Source organism: Hydractinia symbiolongicarpus, chromosome 6 (assembly GCF_029227915.1).
Source record: "Hydractinia symbiolongicarpus strain clone_291-10 chromosome 6, HSymV2.1, whole genome shotgun sequence".
Classification (NCBI taxonomy): Eukaryota; Metazoa; Cnidaria; class Hydrozoa; order Anthoathecata; family Hydractiniidae; genus Hydractinia; species Hydractinia symbiolongicarpus.
The window spans coordinates 11,064,046-11,082,871 of record NC_079880.1 but is presented as its reverse complement, the minus strand read 5'-3'; the positions used below and the strand labels follow the sequence as shown (position 1 = coordinate 11,082,871).

The following is an 18,826-nucleotide window of genomic DNA, read 5'->3' as shown; positions in this document are numbered from 1 at the left end:
TACACTCCAACGTATCAAATTTTTTTCCTCCAATTCTTTATATTTTTTTCTGTAATTGACTTCCTTACCTTCGTAAATTTTTTTGGTATAAATACCGGTAACGTTTGTGGAATAGAATCAGATCGAGCTGCAACAGCAAGAAGGATAAGCATCAAGCAGTGGTAAGAAATCATATTTATTCATCTTAAAATTAAAAAAAATGACAAATAGGAAATATGCGAAGGTAAATTTTAACCTTTTGCAGCCATAATTGCCTGGCCTAATTTTTGTATTAGCTAAGTAGGAATTTTAAAAAGCAACCCCATGACTTGGTGACATGTGCATCTAATCTAAATGGCAGTAACTGTACATATATCTTAGACTTTACTAAATTTATTTTTAGACTGTTTTAACAAAGCAAAGAAGATAGAAAAAAATTACAGCATCAATTTTTTTGAAAGAAAAAATATTTCAATTTTGAATCATGAATAACTTAATTTCGTTTCTACTCATTCTCCCGTTTGCACTCTCAATGCAATTGTTTCCTCACGGAAAAAGTGCAGGAGACATAGCTTTGGTAGTATCTAACGATAATACAAATACGTTGACTACTGGTGATACTGACGATGGAATTAAAGTGATTACCACACCCAACATCCCATTCTTTCAAAGAAGACAGAATCATAAAGTACAGGTATGTGAAAATTACCGGAATGCTTGGAAATCACCGGTATGTTTGAAAATGACCGGTATGTTTGGAAATCACTGGTGTGTTTGGAAATCACAAAAATAAAGCATTTCCATTTTTGATAAAAATTAATTCCCACTTAATAAATTTGTTTTGTGAAGTTGATTCTCAGGGTGAAGTTGTGGTTTTCTTAATAAAAAAAAGAAAGTACCTTCGATTCACTTAAACATGTGACTATTCTTTCGGAAGATTAACAAAAAATTAGGCTTTATTTAATAAGTGTTTTCGTTGCACTCTTGCTTAAGGTGGGCTGAGCTAAAGTTACATTTTTTTGTGAATCTGACGCTGTATGAAGTATACCTAGAAGGTCTTTATCACGGTTGATTTTATTTTCATTTAGATAAGCACTAATGGATATATCGTGTTTGGTGACGAATGCATATATAATGCCCATGTTCCGTTGGATTTTCCTCTCAATTACGAAGGACATACTTTACCAATCATTGCACCATTTTGGACAGATTTTCATTACGGTGTGAATTCATCTTTGTCTTATAGAATTTACACATCTCATGATGTCGTGAACAGATCAAAGGCTTTTGTTTTGAAGAGGTTCACAGAATCAAAGTTCCAACCAACGCGTGTTCTGGTCATAACATGGTATAATGTGTATGACAAAATAGATAACCAGTCGGTAAGATTATTTTCTCAGTAAGAATATTCGTATCTTGTCAATTAACTTATTTCAATACGACACACTCATCTCAAGTAAATTAAAGAATATATTTATTGAAAAAGAAGAGTTAACTTATATGTCAAGGGTATTAATTAATTTAGTCTTCAGCCTAAACTTCCCCAAGATTACTTAATGTGTTTCTCTCCCATTAGCAATCAGATTTGAATTCAGAAGCTTTTTAAAAGTATTTTAAATTGCTTAATATCCTTGGTATATTTTTAACAGAATGGATATACCTTTCAACTTGTCCTAACTACGGATGGAAGATCGACTTTTGTTATCTTCATGTACAGTTCATTACCGCTGGGTGTGGCTGCAGGGGTAAGAATTTATTAAATTTGAATTTATTAAGAATTTATTAAATTTATTTTTAATTAGTCAAAGAATCAAAAATACGCTTCTACTTAATGACGATTTAGATGTTAATGAAGTACAGCCCTACATCACCTAGCTTTTTTTAGTGATATTTCAGAGAAGGAAACGTCACTGAACTTGATTGTGACGTAAGCAAATAGTGAAAAAAAGGATAACAGCCTTCAACAGCAACACTTTCCTAACAGATTTGTCTTTCCCAGTTTTAACACAGATTAAGGATTTGCAACAGAATTTGTTTATTTAAATTAAGAAAATAGTGAAAGTAGTAATTTAACTTCGTTGTTTGCTTTCTCTAGGTTGGCTTTCAAGACAGATTAGATTTATTCCGCTACAAATTTTCATTGGAAAGCCAAGTTGGTTATCGATTGCTTCGAACATCAAATGTGGAAATAAATGGCGTGTTACTTTACAGAGTAGCCGAAGAAGGTATTTCGTTTTCAACATTTCGCATACTCATCATTTTGTAATCCTAAAGTTTGAACCTTTTTCTATTTATCATATCAATCTTTAGCTTTAGGTTGCAAGGGGAAAGCTGATGGAAGACATCCTCATCCTACAGAATGTGATAAATATGTTATTTGTTCAAACGAATGTGTTATAAACTTGCTTAGATGCAACTGTTCGCAACATTACCATCCAGAGTATAAAACTTGTGTTCCTGCTGAACAGTATCCTTGCCATAGAGGTATGTTTCGCCAAACTTGCTGATACTAACTCATTATCCTATTGAGCTCAATGATCCATGCTATTTTCGGCATATGTTAAATACTCTAGGGTATTAAAAAATATCGGATATATTGAGAAGTACTTGTCCATATATAGTCCATAGAAAGTAAAGAAAGAGTTTTGTCGAAATAACGAAAAAAATAGAATTTATCAAATATACCAACGTAGACGAATCAATCCCTTTGGAATGTACAAAAAATATATTTCTTGATTTTCTTCAGATATCATTCAAGATTGCGCTGGCAAGAACGCAGAACTTTTGGAACACAGATTTGACTGTTCTAAATATGTCTTATGCCTAAATGGTAAAGTTCATAAGATCTCCTTGTGTCCAACTGGAATGCATTTCCATCCAAGCTTAAAAGTATGCGTTTGGAAATCTTTCTTCCGCTGTAAAAGAGGTTAGCAAATTGTGTTTTGTGTTACAGCAACAGCAAAATAAACAACAAAGCCTTCGACAACATACTTATAAGAAACTTTGTGTTCGTTTTTCTATTCCGTGTTCCGTAAGATTAAGTTGCAACTCGATAGAGAGTGTTTTGCTGCCCAGAGATGAAGCATAGGAAACTGTAATAAAGGCAAAAAACCTCTGAAAGAAGTTATTGTATATGTTAAGCAACACTAAGATAGCAATATGTTGTCCTTCTTTTGTCAAATTTGTCCACGATAACAATAACTTATGTGTTAAGAAAATACAGTAACTTTGAAAAAAGTTTTTTTTTGCATTGGTCGACTTATTTTGTCTGTCGTCATTTTTTTACAATGCCACAGACGTCTCTGAAGTACGCAGAACATTGTCAATTGCCAACTCACAGTTCCTCATTTTCCAGTCTCATAACGTTTTCGCTTTTCTATAGGCTCCCGCAAGGGATACGTCCCTCCAAAGTTTTGTGAAGGAAAACAAGATGGCGACTACGCTGATCCCAAAAACTGCAATCAATATTATCAGTGCAAAGCTGGCATGTCTCATTTGATGTCATGCGGTTCTTACATGTTGTTCCATCCAACGAAACGAGAATGCGACATGGGATTCAACGTGAACTGCTTGGTTGGAGTGAACAAGGACAATCCATCGACTTAAAGCAATAACATTGATAATTAATTACATCGCAATTATCAAACTTCGTCTAGAGAGTTATAAAAATGATATTTATAAGAAGAGTGGTATTTTAATATTGTGGTTTATGATGGCACGTTTAATCTCTGATTTTACTAATCCAGTAACAGAAATTTCGTGTCTCTATAAATTCGTGTTTGGTTTCTCTTTGTTGGCCTTTTTGTGCCTTCCATTTGCTGTTAGCATATGAGTTTTGAAAATTATCTTCGTCATTTTAACTGGCTCTTTCTTATTTACCGTCTAACTGTTATCATTTTGAGTTATTAAATAGTTATTTGGCACTTTTTTTTATTAGTTAATTTTTTTACTTACCTAATGAGGTTATAACGATGTACTAAAGTCTTAAAAAGACTCTATTTTCTTTTATATGTTTATATTAGTTAAAATACATTAAATGTAAAACAACGAAAGACTTGTTTTATCCTCGCTACATGCTTGCGCCCTGAAAACTTTAACCTGTTTTCTAACAGGCTTTTTAAGACCCAAACCTCTACCTCTATGTGGACTTAACAACATGTTTCTGCAAATTTTTGTTGAAATCCATTTTCTGGCGATTAATGCACTTGGATTTTTAAAATCAAATCTCAAAATTAACTTTTTTTGTCTGTTTTAACAAACGCAATATTTAAAGTTCCTATTGTAAAGAAACGTTATGGCTAAAATCAATCAAACAGGCCTTTTACCGTTTGCTCAACCGCATTAAACAAGCAGAAAAACGAGCAAAAACTAAATTAATACGAAAACAAAATCAAAGATAACTGTATTAAGTCCCTTTTCCTTACTTAACGCATAAAGTTCACTCATTCATTTGAATCTCAATAAGTTGAATACAGTAGACTCTCGCTAACTTGTACCCAGGATAAGTCGGACTTTTACCACGTCGGACTGATTTTACTTATTTATTAACCTAGTCTAAAATCATCCGCTTAAGTCGTATCCTGAATAAGTTGGACCATTCGCTAACTTATACTGTTCTTTGGGTCCTTTTAATAAAAAAATCCGCTTAACTACGACTTTTAATTTGAATTTTTGGAAATAAATTAAATGCCATTGCGTCAGGAGTTGAAAACTTTGTTGTTTTTGAAAGATTTCTATCAAGATGTCGAAGGTTACTGGTTGTAAAGGAAAGCTGGAAACTAGAATAATAACAAAAATGAAGACTTGATATTTAATGCAGTGGATGGAGTGGATGTATCTATACTTATTAGAACTCTTTTTTAAAAGGTAAAATAAAAATAATTTTTGGTAAATAATGGTGTTCATAAATTTATCGATCGAATATTCTCAATTTAACCTATATAATAATACCGGCACAGATTGGGTGACATACGGATTTATGGCATGTGTTTAACGTGAAGATTCAAAAAATATTGTCTAATATTAAATATAGCTACGTTAGAGATTATCTGTTTGAAAGTGAAGACGGTGAAATTATTCTGACGTCTATTCTTCTTCATGTGGATCGGACGCTTTTATGGTGGTTAATGTCAATGAAGTAGAAACATGGAGGAAGTTAGCGATGTCACATTTTGAAACAGAAAACTGCACTCAAATACGATGCTCAAGTCTCCTAAAAAAAGAGGTAGCATGCTGTGCACGATCACTTTCTGTATAATGTTGGCTTTACTGATATAACATTTATACGCTTCAATGCACAAACTTCAAAATATTGATATATTTTCAAAATAACGGATAGAAACAGAAGAAACAATACGTTTTAGATTAGCTTGATGATGTTTTTAATAGTTATCGGTTTTTGTGTGTTCTTTCAGACAAGTTATGTTCTGTCTAGCGGGATATTTTTAAATAACTTTCAGATAGCTAAACTTCTAGAGAATGATGAAATTGAGAAGAATTTTATTAGAAACCTACCGGTAAGTGCAAACAATTGTTTGTTGGAACATAAACAAGACAACTGTTGGCGTAGAAAAAGGGAAAACTATTCCTTTTATGTTGCAGTTCAACGCACGGCTATATTAAACTTCAGAACACCTTTCGTGACAATCTACAAATGAGATTGAAAATATTATATCAGTAGATGGAGCATTAAGGTCTGACGTAAAAATGCTCAATTCTGAACCGTGCAGCAAATTTTATTTTTCAAAAAAAGCTTTTATAGTAATGTGCCTGATAAACAACGCTGAGCTTGAACTGCGTGAAACTTCAAGCAACAATTTTTCAGTTTTGGCATATAAAATGTAGATTCTTAAATAATTTTGTTTTCCAATGCAACACATTTGCCTAAAAATAAAACCCTTCTAAACAAGGAACTTTATCACAATTTCATTGTTTAAGGTGTCAAACATTGTTTTAAAATTGCACATATAACCTTTTTATGTAGTTTTTTGTCTATCAAATAAGCTCACCACTTAGTCTAACACCTCAAAAAACAAGTACCGCCGGACTTGAATCAATCAAAAATCAATGACTTATTGTATATTAGAATTTCTTTCGTGTACCTAAGGTCTTGTAAAACTAATCTATATATTAATTATACCCTTATTCTGTCTGCCCGTCACAGAGAAATATTCTGTGCTACGCAAGCACGTACTGCGATATAAAAAGGACGGGCGAATTCGTTGAGTTATCAACTGGCCATCGACAAGTTCGGTCAATATTAATTCTTAATTCAATGTGCTTAGACAAAAAATAACATTATTTATTTATTGTATCTCCTATAATATAAACAACTTTTTCAGACTAGAGTCATTTAAACACCATGTATCGTATAGGAGGCGCGAAGTTCCTGCATCAACAATCCTAGTCAAAATATATTGACACAAGGCAGCTAACTTCAAAGTTTGCCGACACAAGTAATTGATTTCTTGTGGCAGGAACTGAAAAAATTATAGAAACAAAAGAAAAATTAGCAAATATCCAATCAGTATTTTCTTGTTTTCTTTCATATCCATCTTGCTTTCGAGTGGAGATTCAACTTTAGTGTTGGCAAAATAAGTTAATCTTTTCATAACGTATGGTATTGATAAAAAAACATTCGTGTCGCAAACAAGTATCGTTAAGAACAAGCTTTAACCAGTAAGATTGTGTTTTTTCCCACTTCAGTTACGTTTCCTCTGCCATACTGAAGTAATTGTTCGTTCGAAATAATTCAGGGGTGCGCTACTAATATGACAGCGATAGGGGCTTATAGAGCAGTTGGATTTTATAGCCGCTATGCCACTCCCCTATTTGTATTTACAGGGATTTAATTTAGATTTAAGCAAGAAATCCAACGTTAAAAATGCTTTGATGTTTACCACTTTACGGGGGAGCTCTCATTAAAGATACCAATCGAATTTGTATGGACGTAGCTGGTTTAACATTTATTACTCTCATATAAATTGCAATCAGGCAAAAATAGAAATATTTTCTTAGATGCTAATGTTATATGAGTGTTTTGAGATTAATTTGTTTTGAAGGGAGAAGTGAGCTTTATAATGTTTTACTTTACTTTAGTGTCTACGGAAGAGCAGAAAGTGTTTAGCAGAACGCATTAAAACGTAAGTATCGAATGTTAACAAGGCTACAAAGAGGGAGATATAACAGTCCAAATCAAAGCAGTCCGTTTAAAGGTTACCTCCCGCGAAAAATAAAGTTAATTTTATATGAAAGAGCTGGAAAGGTTGTCTAGGAATTTGATTTTTTTTAAAAAAAATTCACTAATTATGCATGATGTCATGCTCTCCGAGGGTGTTAATTTAACATTTTTGACAAACTATGTAGAGTTAAAAATGTTTTCTGGCCATTCACTTTGACGCGTTTTGAACATTTTACATCAATTCCAATATTATATTCAGTTACCATAATTATGCTCAATGCTAACTCATGACATCATAATTTCGCATATTTAGCGCAACTTTTAAGACAAATCTTGACATCGGATTAAGATTTTTCAAAAAAATAAAAAGATTTCTAGAAAACTTTAAAAAATCTTTCATATAAGCTCAACTTGATTTTTTGCAGGAGGTGACCTTTAATTATCATTCTCAGGACAACGTAAAGTTATAAAAACCTATCAAGATGTGTAATAGCTCTCTGATACCAGTGGTTTAGAACAATAGCTTTTCATTATAATTTATTTCTACCTCATGCTTTGTGTATGTTAAGAAATAATTATACGCATTCATCTTGTTTTTTTCAGTCGTGGATGGCAAAATCAACGAGGCATCAACAAATTACTCAACAAAGGTTTAAATATAACAAATGAAAAAAAGTTTATTGATGATGTTCTCAAGGTAAGTTTGACCAAGGATAATATGTTATTTTACGATGAGAACATTTTAGTACAAGTTCTAAATACTATTAAGCCTTCACTCCTAGCCCCGCCATATTTGTTTACTCGCAGGTCTTGATCTGATTATGAATGATTTTTTATGGCTTGTTTTCTTCTCTGAATTTAATTCTTCAAATTTAAAAAGAAAAACACAACATTGCCGAGACAAAAAAGGAGAAATTAAAAACTTTTTTAACCTTCTGTTTCAGTAACAAAATACCAAGAAAAAGCCCTTTAGAATGCTCCGCAGTATTCCAAACAAAATTAAGATATTTCGTAATCTCTTTACATATTTCAGCTTATGATAGCAGATAATGCAGATGTACTGCAAGGTGCGAACGAAGATGAGTTCAATGCTCCAAAAGAAACGAATAAAAAGCGAACACAGTACATCAAAAAGCGTAAAAAGCATCGCAAAAAGTCCGATACGGAGATTACGACGTATGTTTTGTTTATTTGTTTGTTTGTTTGTTGTTGTTTTGTATGCTTGTGGTTTGCTTGTTTGTTTGTTTTAATTTCTTTAATTGTTGATTAATTCGTTTTAGCCGTTCAGAAATTTTGGAAATTCCAGATTTCGTAAACACGTTTGATTTAAACGACTTCAATACCGATTCTTTTCGAAAGCGTTCATTCATAGCACGAAAACCAGAGGCTAATAGTGGCGACAGGGACGACGATGATAGCAACGACGATGACGACGACGATGACAATGACGCCGTTGTCAGCAACAAAACAGCCAGTACAGTGGTTGCTTCAAATCAAGAAAACATTAACCCTTCCGTCTCCAACAATACCGGCATAATTTCCAGTAGTTTAAAAAACATATCTGTTTATAACCAATCTGATATAAATAATAATGGAAATGAAAAATTAAATCACAACTCTATTGGAACTAATAATACACTTCAAACTAACGCTGCAACATCAGAAAGAAATATTTTAAATGACACGAGTAGTACAGTGCCATATCAGTTGAGTATAGAACATCAAAATATTAATGCAACTTTTTTGAATTCGACGACATCCTTACTAGAAAACAATAACAATAAAATGCAAGGGAATTTATATTTACCAGAAGAGAATAACACATCTCTGTTACAAAGGAATTTAACGCAGCAAATAAACGATACCATTAACGCTGCTAATGGGACGACTACGTTTGGTAATAACAGTACAACATTGCCTGCTTTTTCTGTAAGAAACCTCCAATTTCCTGACAATTATTCAACATCGTTAGGCAGTGATAAGAACGTAACCGTACTTAACTCAACCGCGCAGTATTTGTCACAAGCATTGGAGTATTTAAATACAAGCGCACCAGCAAATGTGACAGTTAGTGTTAATCAAATTTTGAGTAATACTTCATTCTCATCTAACAAGTCAACACAATTAAATAATGGGTCCACACTTGATCGGATAAGAAATGCTACTAACATACGTTATGCTGGGATATTAAACAGAACCGCATCATTTGAGGCTCTTAAAAATATGACATATATCAAGTCAGCAAAAAACGAGACAACGGGCTTGAAAAGAAACAGCTTAGAAATACACACGCGGAGAAATCATAGACGAGTTAAAAAACGGAAACATTTCAAGTCTCGACATAAGACAAAATTAGACAAGGCTTTTGATGAACAGATGGCAACTCTAGAATCGGGGTGGAATATCGAGGATAGCTCCAATGATGTCTTTGGGCAATGGGGAGATGAAAAGGAAGCAGCCACGCAGGTTGCACCCACAGCCCAAACAAAAGCACGATTTTATCAAACTCAGGATGAAAACATCGGGATATCAAAAAAGCACAATAAAAGTCGTACGCATAGAATTAAAGTCAGCCATAACGCTAGACACTCACCTCTGAGTCAACAGTCTTTTCACAATGAAGACAGTTGGAATAACTATGACTCGCAATCTGTACACTGGAACGACTACTCCCATGATAGACCTGCGACGGAATACAATAGCGCGTCAGCAGCTAATCCTGTCATGCATGCACCAACCGGAACAGTCTCGGAAATACCAGCATATCAAATGACTGAGATAGCTCAACCGACAGCTAATCCACCCCCACCGGTGACTTACACACCGTTTAATACCGTTGCACCACAGCAAACTGCTCCGGTATTGCCTACATCCACATGGCCAGCAAACACGTCATATAATCCCTCTGCAACGTATCCTTCTCTTCCTTCCCAAAACAATTATAAAGATTTGTCATGGACGAAAGACGTACCAGCAGGTAAAGTTAAAGCTACACGTGTGTGCAAACCGGGACCACCGAAACCTGCAATGCCTGGAAAAGCTAACTGTCTGATCATTGGAGATTCAATCGCCCTAAGGTGAGTTATTACTACTTTTAATTGAGATTTTTGTTTGAAAACACAAAACCGTTATAGGCACTGTTGCAAGACTCATCTTTCTTTACTCATTATTTTTAAATGGTTGGAAAGCCAGTCCCAATTTAAATGTCCATTTTTTATATTACTTAATGACGGCGCCACAAGAATGTAGGCGGGGAGGTGACCCTTTAGCCCCTGTCACCTGAGAGTATCATATTGTTTAAAAGCAAGTGAAATTGTACCGTACAAACAAACGAAGTAGAGATGTTACCATGGTGTGGTTTGTGAGTGAAAGTGGATAGATTTATGTTTCAAACGCGGCTTTATTTTTATATCCCTTCACTTAGCAAATGTGACATTGTTGGAATAATAATCTGTCTCTTTCATTATGGCAGGAAATATAATCTCTTAATTTGAAACAAATATGAAAAAAAGTGTCAAGAGATAACAAACAGGTAAACAGGGGGTTTCTTACTTGTTTGGTAACTGCAAAGTTGCATGATGGAATGTCAATGTATTTGAACTTCCATTAAGGTTATTTTCCATCAATGCATTTATGCAGCGTGTTAACATTTGCGCAACTCTTGGAATTTGAATCCTCTTAATTTTGCAGCGGGAAAAAATTCAAGTGCTTATCCTCGGATGTTAAACGATTTAGTTAGTAAAAAGCGCCCTTAACGAGTACCGTAATATTTTTGTAAAAAATTTGTATGTAAAAAGTCCTCTCCAGTTTTTATATTGGGGAAAGCTTCAACGTTTATTTGGTAGATGTTTTAACTTAACGACCTTGATGTCGGTTTGAAAGACGGTGAAAAAAGAACAACAATTTCTGTTTTTTCTTACGATTTTCGAGCACGAATATCAATCACACGTGTGAGGAATGAAAAACACAAAAATAGTGTGAATCTACCACAGAGATGCTAAGCTGCTACCGTATTTACTTATAACTGCAGCCCTTGGTTTTTAGTTATAGCTACTCAGTCGCAGCAGCGTTAAAAGATGTTTGTCAAGTTCAGTTGGCTCCTGCATCCAAAGCAGGAGTTGCTTTAGACACAACATATGGTGTACGATGTCTAAGCATGTTCTTAACAACAAGTAGCCTGATACCAACACATTATGACGTAGTAGTCTTAAATTACGGCTTGCATGATATCGATTATTTGGAGAAATATCCAGAGGTAGTTTTTTGCTTTAGAATCTATATACATCTTTTGTAGCATAGAGCTACGAAATTGTTTTTCAGACATTTAAAACACTTTATGATTGCAATCTAAAATCACTGTTGAAAAATTAAGAAGGACTAATATGGTTGGTTATTTTGTTATTTTCTAGAAGGTCTCACACACATTGTGAAGGTCTAAAATTTAAGAAATAAGGACATCTTAAGACTTTTTTGGAGTTCAGAATTATAAGAAATTTATGCATGCCAATCAATACCAATAGATAGGTAATTTGCTAACCTCACAATTTTCTTACAAATCTATTACTAGAAATTAGTTCCAGAGAACTTACAGCACCAGGAAATGTTGTCAGTTTTGATTTACGATTTGGAAACAATGTTTTTTGATCCATGCCTGATATTTCTTTAGTAATTCCTGCAATAATCCTGAAATAAATAGCTGTTACATACTTGAAACAGTTCTTGAATGCTCGCAGGAAAATCTTTTGAACTAACATCGAAGCAAAATGTTATGAAGTGTTTTTAGTCCCTTGCTATGATTCCCATCAAATCTTTAAACTTAAATAAGGTACATTGCTTTTATCGTTTCATCTTTGTTCTTAGGAATACAACAGCATCAAAAATTACAAGGGAAATCTGAGGAAGCTTAAAAGAAGAATACTGAGGACTGGTGCAGATTTGATTTTTCCTCTTTCAACACCTGTTACTTTTAGTGAAGAAAAAGACAAGATTTTGAAAAAATATAACCAGGCCGCCAAAAAGTAACTTTATTGTATTCAACTTTATTATATACTTTTTAACACACCGGTTTTCCACGCCGTACGATATATTGTGACTTCGAAGCTCGCAAGCTTTTTCTAATCAAACCAGTTTGATATGGGAAACATGATATCTCTATTAATTCAATTTCAAACGAATCGAATTCCTGCTCCTTTAAGCATTATCAAAACAAACGTATGAGCATCTATTCGCATTTCTGAACATTTTAACAAAGAGAAAACATTGATCATACAAAAGTTTGAAAACACTGACTACCCATTATCATTTGTTATAGTGTTTTACGACATTGTAGCAATGGAAAAACCCTTTAGGGGAGTTATTCCGTATTCAAGTTGAAATTTTATTTACAAATCGGTGTTCTATGATAAAAAAATCTTCAGTATAAAAGCAATTCACCTAAATAAAATTTTCTTTAAAATTTATTGACCAGTGGAAATGAAATGGCACGAATATTTTTAAATTTTATGTTAACTTTTTTTGGATGCAATGCTTACTAACATATTTCAGTATGCTTTCCGTACAAATGTTACTTGACAGCGATGTTTTAAAGCAATATTATATTTAAATAATAAAGAAATTCCTCATTAGAGGAACTTTAGAACTTGATTAATTTTGCGCTAAAAAGACTCGGTCGAGCACCTCGCGCACTGATTCTTTTGAAATTAAAAGCAATAGAAAATTCAATACATTTAAATCATATAGAAAATAGAGTGGAAATTGATTGTTTTTATAAGATGATCCCACTACTTCTAATGTCCTCTAACGAGAAGGTGACGATCGAAATTTTTGTTTTAGAGTGATGTTAAAGTCGAATGTCACCACTATCGATCTTCACTCTCTCGTGATAAAAGAATGTGGACCAGTTCCTTTCGAGAACTGTTACATGATGAAGAAGCCGCATGACGTGGTATGGGATTTTATAATTTTATTAATATCTTCTAAGGTAGCCTTTTCATGGACCCGTAAAAATGTGGATATGGACGGAATAGGGATGCAAAAGAGTTCGCTTTGTTGCCATAGAAACAATAGTGCATTTTATTTATCTAATTTTTTGATTATTCAATGTCGTAAACTACTTCAAGATTGAAATAAATCAACATATAATACAGACAAAACACCCTAAAAAACAGCAATTTTTCCCCTTTACACTCTCATCCCCCTTCCCCCGCCCCTTTAGCTTAGAAGGTGTAAAGATGTCCTGGAAGTTGTAATCGCTTGTTAAGAGTTAAAACTTGTTAAATGTCATCTTGTTTTCGGGACTGTTCTTGACTTCGGGTTAAGTTTCTCCTCTAGTATGTATATCTAAGCGTTGTGCCACTTTTATACGTTTGGTTATTCAGGTAGAGTTCAAATCAATGTTAGTTGATTTTGTGTAATATAGAATAAACTTTTATATTTCAGCATTACGGCACAGTGGGATCTATAATGCTTGGCAAGAGAATTGCATTTGCAGTTAAGGAAGTATTGGAAAAGAGAAGGCAAAGTAGTACAGGTGAAAAAACATATAAATAATATAATACATTTTGTTTGGAATTATTATCTTTTTTGGCAACCCCGCTCTTAAACCATTTTTTTAAGGAAAATTTTCAATAGTGTGTAACATTCTCGCCAAACTATCAACCTGATTGATTTTAAATATATATATATATATATATCTTTTGGCAAATTTAGAACTTTTCAATTAACTTGATTTAGTTGCAGATTTTCTATTGTATTAGAAATGTATGTAAAATAAAGAAAAATGAAAATGAGCTTTTTATAAACATTAAATAGTTAGGACTGTAAAGTTTCTGGAATAAAGTGCAATCTCTTTGGGAAAGGGTTTAAATATCAAAAAGAATATTTTTTCTCTACATTTTAGGTGATCTACCATTACCAAAGAAAATAATCGACCTATCTAAAAATTCCACTCAGTGTTTCTTACCAGGGACAAGCTGCCCAGCAGGTTATACATGCATGACGAATATTGTTGCCCGTGCAGGTTTTGGTTGCTGCCATTTGAAAGACGGTATTGACTGCGGTGACTCATGGCATTGCTGTCCTAAAGGAACTACGTGTCACCCAGGATGTACAGACACGCAGTGCTCTTGCATTACATCTGAGCCGAGCTAACATGACGTCACAGTAGTAATAAAAGCAATTTAATGGTTCGTGTTGTATGGATAAAGAAGCACCGACATATGGATATCTGTGACTAACACAAACTTAAGTCACTGTTGCTAAAATAAACAAAGTTAGCATTCAGGGGAACCTGTTATATGATAGGTGGCAGCAGCATAATTGTTTATTTCTACAGCTTAACATAAGGCCACTTTTGCTACATATGAACGCTAGAAACTGCAATGGGAAACTAAAGCTGTTCAGCAAAATAGCTAAATGGACAAATGCATCCTTTACTTGGATTGAAACGATGGGACATGTTATTGAGGTTATTGATACCCAGTGGATATAACTTTTAAAAAGGTTTTGTGAATCAGCGCATTTGGCAGCATATGAATATTTATAGGTCAAAATAAATATGCAAGATGATATTCGTCATCAAAATGTTTATAGGACATACTTTGAGCTGCTTTTGACTGTATGGAACATTTTGAAGCCCAATTATGCAGCTATCAGTGTCACTTTAATAAATGTTTTTTCAAATATGTTTTCCTTATTTTGACTTCTTGTAGGAAATAGTTTGATAATACACTAGAAGTTGTAAATTTTGAAGCCTATTTTTTTAAATTAGAGATTTATTACCCTTTTGACTGATTTATTACCGGAGGTTAATTTGTGCGCACCGTATTTTAAGCATAATCTTTTCAACAGCTTTAAAGTCATCTGTGCAAATGATTCCGTCACTCAACGATTTTTCGCGTATGGTTAGTAAATTTGTGTAGCATGCTAATGCATAAACCAAAAAGCAATAAGAATAATTGAAAACAATCTCGCTGTTTTAACTCCATGGAAATGTATCTTCGGAAGACCCCTTGCATTGGTGATTAACAATGATGTGGCAATATAAACTTTTTTATTTTTGAACAAATATGTTCAAGGTTCGTAGCTGTTTAAGGGAAATACATGATTGTTTTTACACACGTTGAACATGAACGGAGATGCTCTTAACGTGTCTTCAAAAAATGTATAGCATTTATTCGGACTTCTTAACACGATCATTTTCTCATTTACTTTAACCCAGTCGACAATTTTAAAAATTTGTCGTGTTAAAACTTTGTGGCTAATATTTATTAAATTTTTTTAGGAAAACTTGATTTTTTATTTAGAAATTGTTGGCTCAAAAAGATAGCGGTTGACCGACTGGTAGCCATGTGGTAGGGCGTTCGCTTCCAGTGCGGGAGATAGAGAAATTTTTTACTGTTTTACTGCATTTATTTCTAAATCAAGTTTGTTTTGACTTTTTATATATCTTGTTAAAGTTCTTGCGATTGTCATATATTCATTCCTTTCTTGTATAATTATAGTTGCCAGTTAGTTAAGCAACAATGTTGTAACTTTGTGAACTTAGAATTTTTTTCCCTTTTTTTAGAATTTCTTGCGTGGTGGTATTCACAAAGTAAAACGATAAGAATTGTTATCATAGTTGGAGCAAGCAATTGCATTAATCTCTTGTTGCTGTCGTTGTTGTTGTCGTCGTCGTAAACAAACACAAGTTGTCATGGCACCGACAGTGTCACCAGCCAACGCGATGGTGGTAAATACTTCCAATAATATGCAAACGACAGCGCCACCGCCATATACCTCAAGCTCTAAGCTTCCCTATTCCAAATTACAAGAATACAATTGACGAAGCTTTACTCCAAATCACGTTGTATGAACTCCGGATCATATAACTGTAGATACAAATTGTACGAAGTTATTCCTATTTGTTATTTAATGAGTGTTTAGAAAGTTAGAATGTTTAGGGAGGGTTGAATCATTTGAATTTTCACTAATTCTTACCTGGGAACATTGCTTTGACGTGTATGCACCAGGAGCTTCGAGTGATTTCAACCTCCTTCCCGGGGCATTTAGCGCTGTTAATGAGATTAATAACGGCCGGGGACGAGATTTCAGTACTTGACAATACCTGAACAGTACTTTCTTTTGAATTAAGATTTATCGCAGGAAGGGTGAAAGTGGCGTACAATGAGAACGCTGGAACTTTTGCGTACACTATGATTTGTGAGTCATTCATGTATGTCCGTATTGTATTGCATCAGTTATGTTATCATTATTGACCGTAGGGCGTTAGGGAGTTATGAGGGCGTTTGGTTTGAAATTATCTATGCCCGTAATACGCAAAGGTATTTCTAAAGTCATAAAAGAGAAAACAGAAAAAACATTTTTTTTTTCATATATTAGGATCAGATAATGTCAGGGGACGCGGTAACAGGATGGTGCATGTTTTCCTAAATTTTTTTAATACTTTAATACAAAGTATTTGCAATGTAACTAGCAATTAGAAATTACTTTTAGAAAAAGAACACATTGTTTACTTTCTTTTTCAAATCTTTTCTTATTCCTTCAGAGTGTTTTCTTTAAAACGATGAGCAAAGGAAGAATAAAGAAGTGCGCGGACACGAAGCTCAAACTATAGTATCGATAGTTGTCTGAGTAAACGAATGAAAGGTAAATTTGAAAAACAAGTCATGATTTACTCACCCAGCCACTATCTCCTTTATTAGGTATTGTAAAAAATATTTTTTCGACCATTCGGTTTTCTGGTTTGATCGATGAACTTGTTTCTATGTAGCTTCAATAAACATTTCTTATCTTATGCCGATGCCAAATTACCTGTGCTCGCTTGGATAGTAGGTCTTGTACCGAAAAGACTGGCACATAAGTTTAAAAAAAGACATTATGACAGACATTGTAAATGGTATCACAATTAAGCACTGTTGATAGTTTATTGGCGTTGAGTTCTCATATCGACTGTATTTGATACTTGATATGGCAATGAGATTGAATAACGATGTTCTTTGGGATCTATCTGATTAAAACCACAAATGTTGTATAACAAATTTCCAGAGCCTGCCCTTAGGTTGATGAAAAGAAATGTATTTTGGATGGTAATACGTCTAAAATTCTTGTCACACTCCCTATCAAAAATGCAACTTTTGGAAGCATGTTGATTTTAATTTGTAGTACACCTGTCTACCTAACTTTGAAGCGACCGAAAGATAGGCTTGACATTTTGCTGACCTATCAGTTCCATGCTGACAAAATGTGAGTTTTGCAGGAATGGCTATGCATATACTCGTATAATAAATTTGGCACTGTTGTCCCCAGTGTTTTTTGCCTTTTTGATATAAGAAAAGAGGGCAAAAATATTCTGGTATAGTTGAGTGATTTTTGGCTAGTATATAGCCAGATTATGCAAAGGCGTCATAAGGAACACGTTCATTTATGCGATCATAAAATGGCACAGCTTTAGCGGTTAAAAAATGTATGTTTCAGCAACAGAAAACGTAGTGGCAATTATATTGTCTCACTTATCTTGGTAACTGCAATAAATGTCTTTAAAAAGAAGTTGTGCTATGCAAGTTACATAATACTTAAATACAGTTTTAGTTAGCTAGCAAGTATTTCCTGAATAGAAATTTTGTTTGTTGAAACAGTTTATGGAAAAAGTTTTTTTTTCGTGGCATTCTTAATCCTATGGAAAAAACAAGGAAGTGAAGGGAAGGGCAAAATAATTTTTGGATATATGTAGACAGCATCAAATTAAAGTAGCTTAGATATATATTTGGGATGGAAACGGAGTACAGTGGACTCTCTATAACTCGAACAGCCACGGGGAATCGGAAACCGTTCGAGTTATAGAGAAGTTCGGGTATAAGAGAATAAATTATAGACTATAAATTTTGTATAAATGACCAATTAAGCGTGATTTTTTCCCCTTATATGGAAGGGGGACGAAGTCTTTCTTTGTACAGGGTAAAATCTTGACCTTGTAGCCTAAGAACGGACTGAAAAAATAAAAAATAAAAAATATTCTGTCTCAACGATTTATTCTTGGGAAAAAAAAAATTAGAGTTTGCTTTCTTGTATAAAGGACATTCTTTAGAGTCAGTTAAGACTATATTTACATTTACAGAGCCAAAACAATGGAACAAAACTGCTTGTGTCATATACAGTTCTAGGTACATGTTGGGATGTTCGAGTTATAGAAAGGAAATACCCGAAGAGACTTAAAAAAACATTCGAGTTAAGGAGAGATTCGAGTTATAGGTGTTTGAGTAATAGAGAGTTTTTTATGAGAGTAGGAAATTGAAGATTACGTAAGGGCGCGTAGCGCCCGCAAGGTAATCCCGATTTCATGAATGAAATCGAAGCACGAGCTAATACTGGATTATCCCCCATCTCGCAATAAATCTAGAGGTCATAGCCGAAACACATCCGCTTTAACATGTTCCCGCGAAGGCGTTCCGAATGATTTTAAAATAAAACGTTTCGTAGCATAACCGTGAACATGTTGACAAATCATGAGGAAAATGCTAACACACGGGACGACTTGGTAGGGAAAATTATAATGACAAAAGACATGTAGAGCCAAAAGTTTTATTTTTAAGGAAAAAAGAAGCAATACATATTAGTGGCCACGATAGCCGTAATTGCCACGATATCCTCCTCGACTGTATCCTAAAC

General features: G+C 33.9%; 2 protein-coding genes across 2 annotated transcripts; both read left to right on the top strand.

The window, feature by feature from the left end:
- The first annotated feature begins 387 nt into the window (after nucleotides 1-387).
- On the top strand, nucleotides 388-4,206 carry LOC130647432 (uncharacterized). Its single transcript, XM_057453283.1, has 7 exons — nucleotides 388-673; nucleotides 1,068-1,361; nucleotides 1,629-1,724; nucleotides 2,075-2,204; nucleotides 2,290-2,463; nucleotides 2,726-2,905; nucleotides 3,362-4,206. Exons 1-7 carry the CDS (start codon nucleotides 464-466, stop codon nucleotides 3,583-3,585), a joined length of 1,308 nt encoding a protein of 435 aa, XP_057309266.1. The 5' UTR covers nucleotides 388-463; the 3' UTR covers nucleotides 3,586-4,206.
- A 626-nt stretch (nucleotides 4,207-4,832) lies between these two features.
- On the top strand, nucleotides 4,833-14,324 carry LOC130647365 (uncharacterized). Its single transcript, XM_057453198.1, has 10 exons — nucleotides 4,833-5,495; nucleotides 7,078-7,121; nucleotides 7,763-7,856; nucleotides 8,193-8,335; nucleotides 8,440-10,236; nucleotides 11,204-11,414; nucleotides 12,020-12,177; nucleotides 12,992-13,103; nucleotides 13,598-13,688; nucleotides 14,058-14,324. Exons 1-10 carry the CDS (start codon nucleotides 5,352-5,354, stop codon nucleotides 14,306-14,308), a joined length of 3,045 nt encoding a protein of 1,014 aa, XP_057309181.1. The 5' UTR covers nucleotides 4,833-5,351; the 3' UTR covers nucleotides 14,309-14,324.
- Nucleotides 14,325-18,826: the final 4,502 nt, after the last annotated feature.

What these genes read in the sequence shown, in the direction of transcription:
- LOC130647432 (XM_057453283.1), top strand. Translation starts at nt 464, where the DNA reads ATGAATAACTTAATTTCGTTTCTACTCATTCTCCCGTTTGCACTCTCA. An exon ending in CGCTGGGTGTGGCTGCAGGG is followed by an intron (nt 1,725 to 2,074) that starts GTAAGAATTTAT and finishes TGCTTTCTCTAG; the next exon opens with GTTGGCTTTCAAGACAGATT. An exon ending in TTTCTTCCGCTGTAAAAGAG is followed by an intron (nt 2,906 to 3,361) that starts GTTAGCAAATTG and finishes GCTTTTCTATAG; the next exon opens with GCTCCCGCAAGGGATACGTC.
- LOC130647365 (XM_057453198.1), top strand. Translation starts at nt 5,352, where the DNA reads ATGATGTTTTTAATAGTTATCGGTTTTTGTGTGTTCTTTCAGACAAGT. An exon ending in ATTTTATTAGAAACCTACCG is followed by an intron (nt 5,496 to 7,077) that starts GTAAGTGCAAAC and finishes ACTTTACTTTAG; the next exon opens with TGTCTACGGAAGAGCAGAAA. An exon ending in TATAACCAGGCCGCCAAAAA is followed by an intron (nt 12,178 to 12,991) that starts GTAACTTTATTG and finishes TTTTTGTTTTAG; the next exon opens with AGTGATGTTAAAGTCGAATG.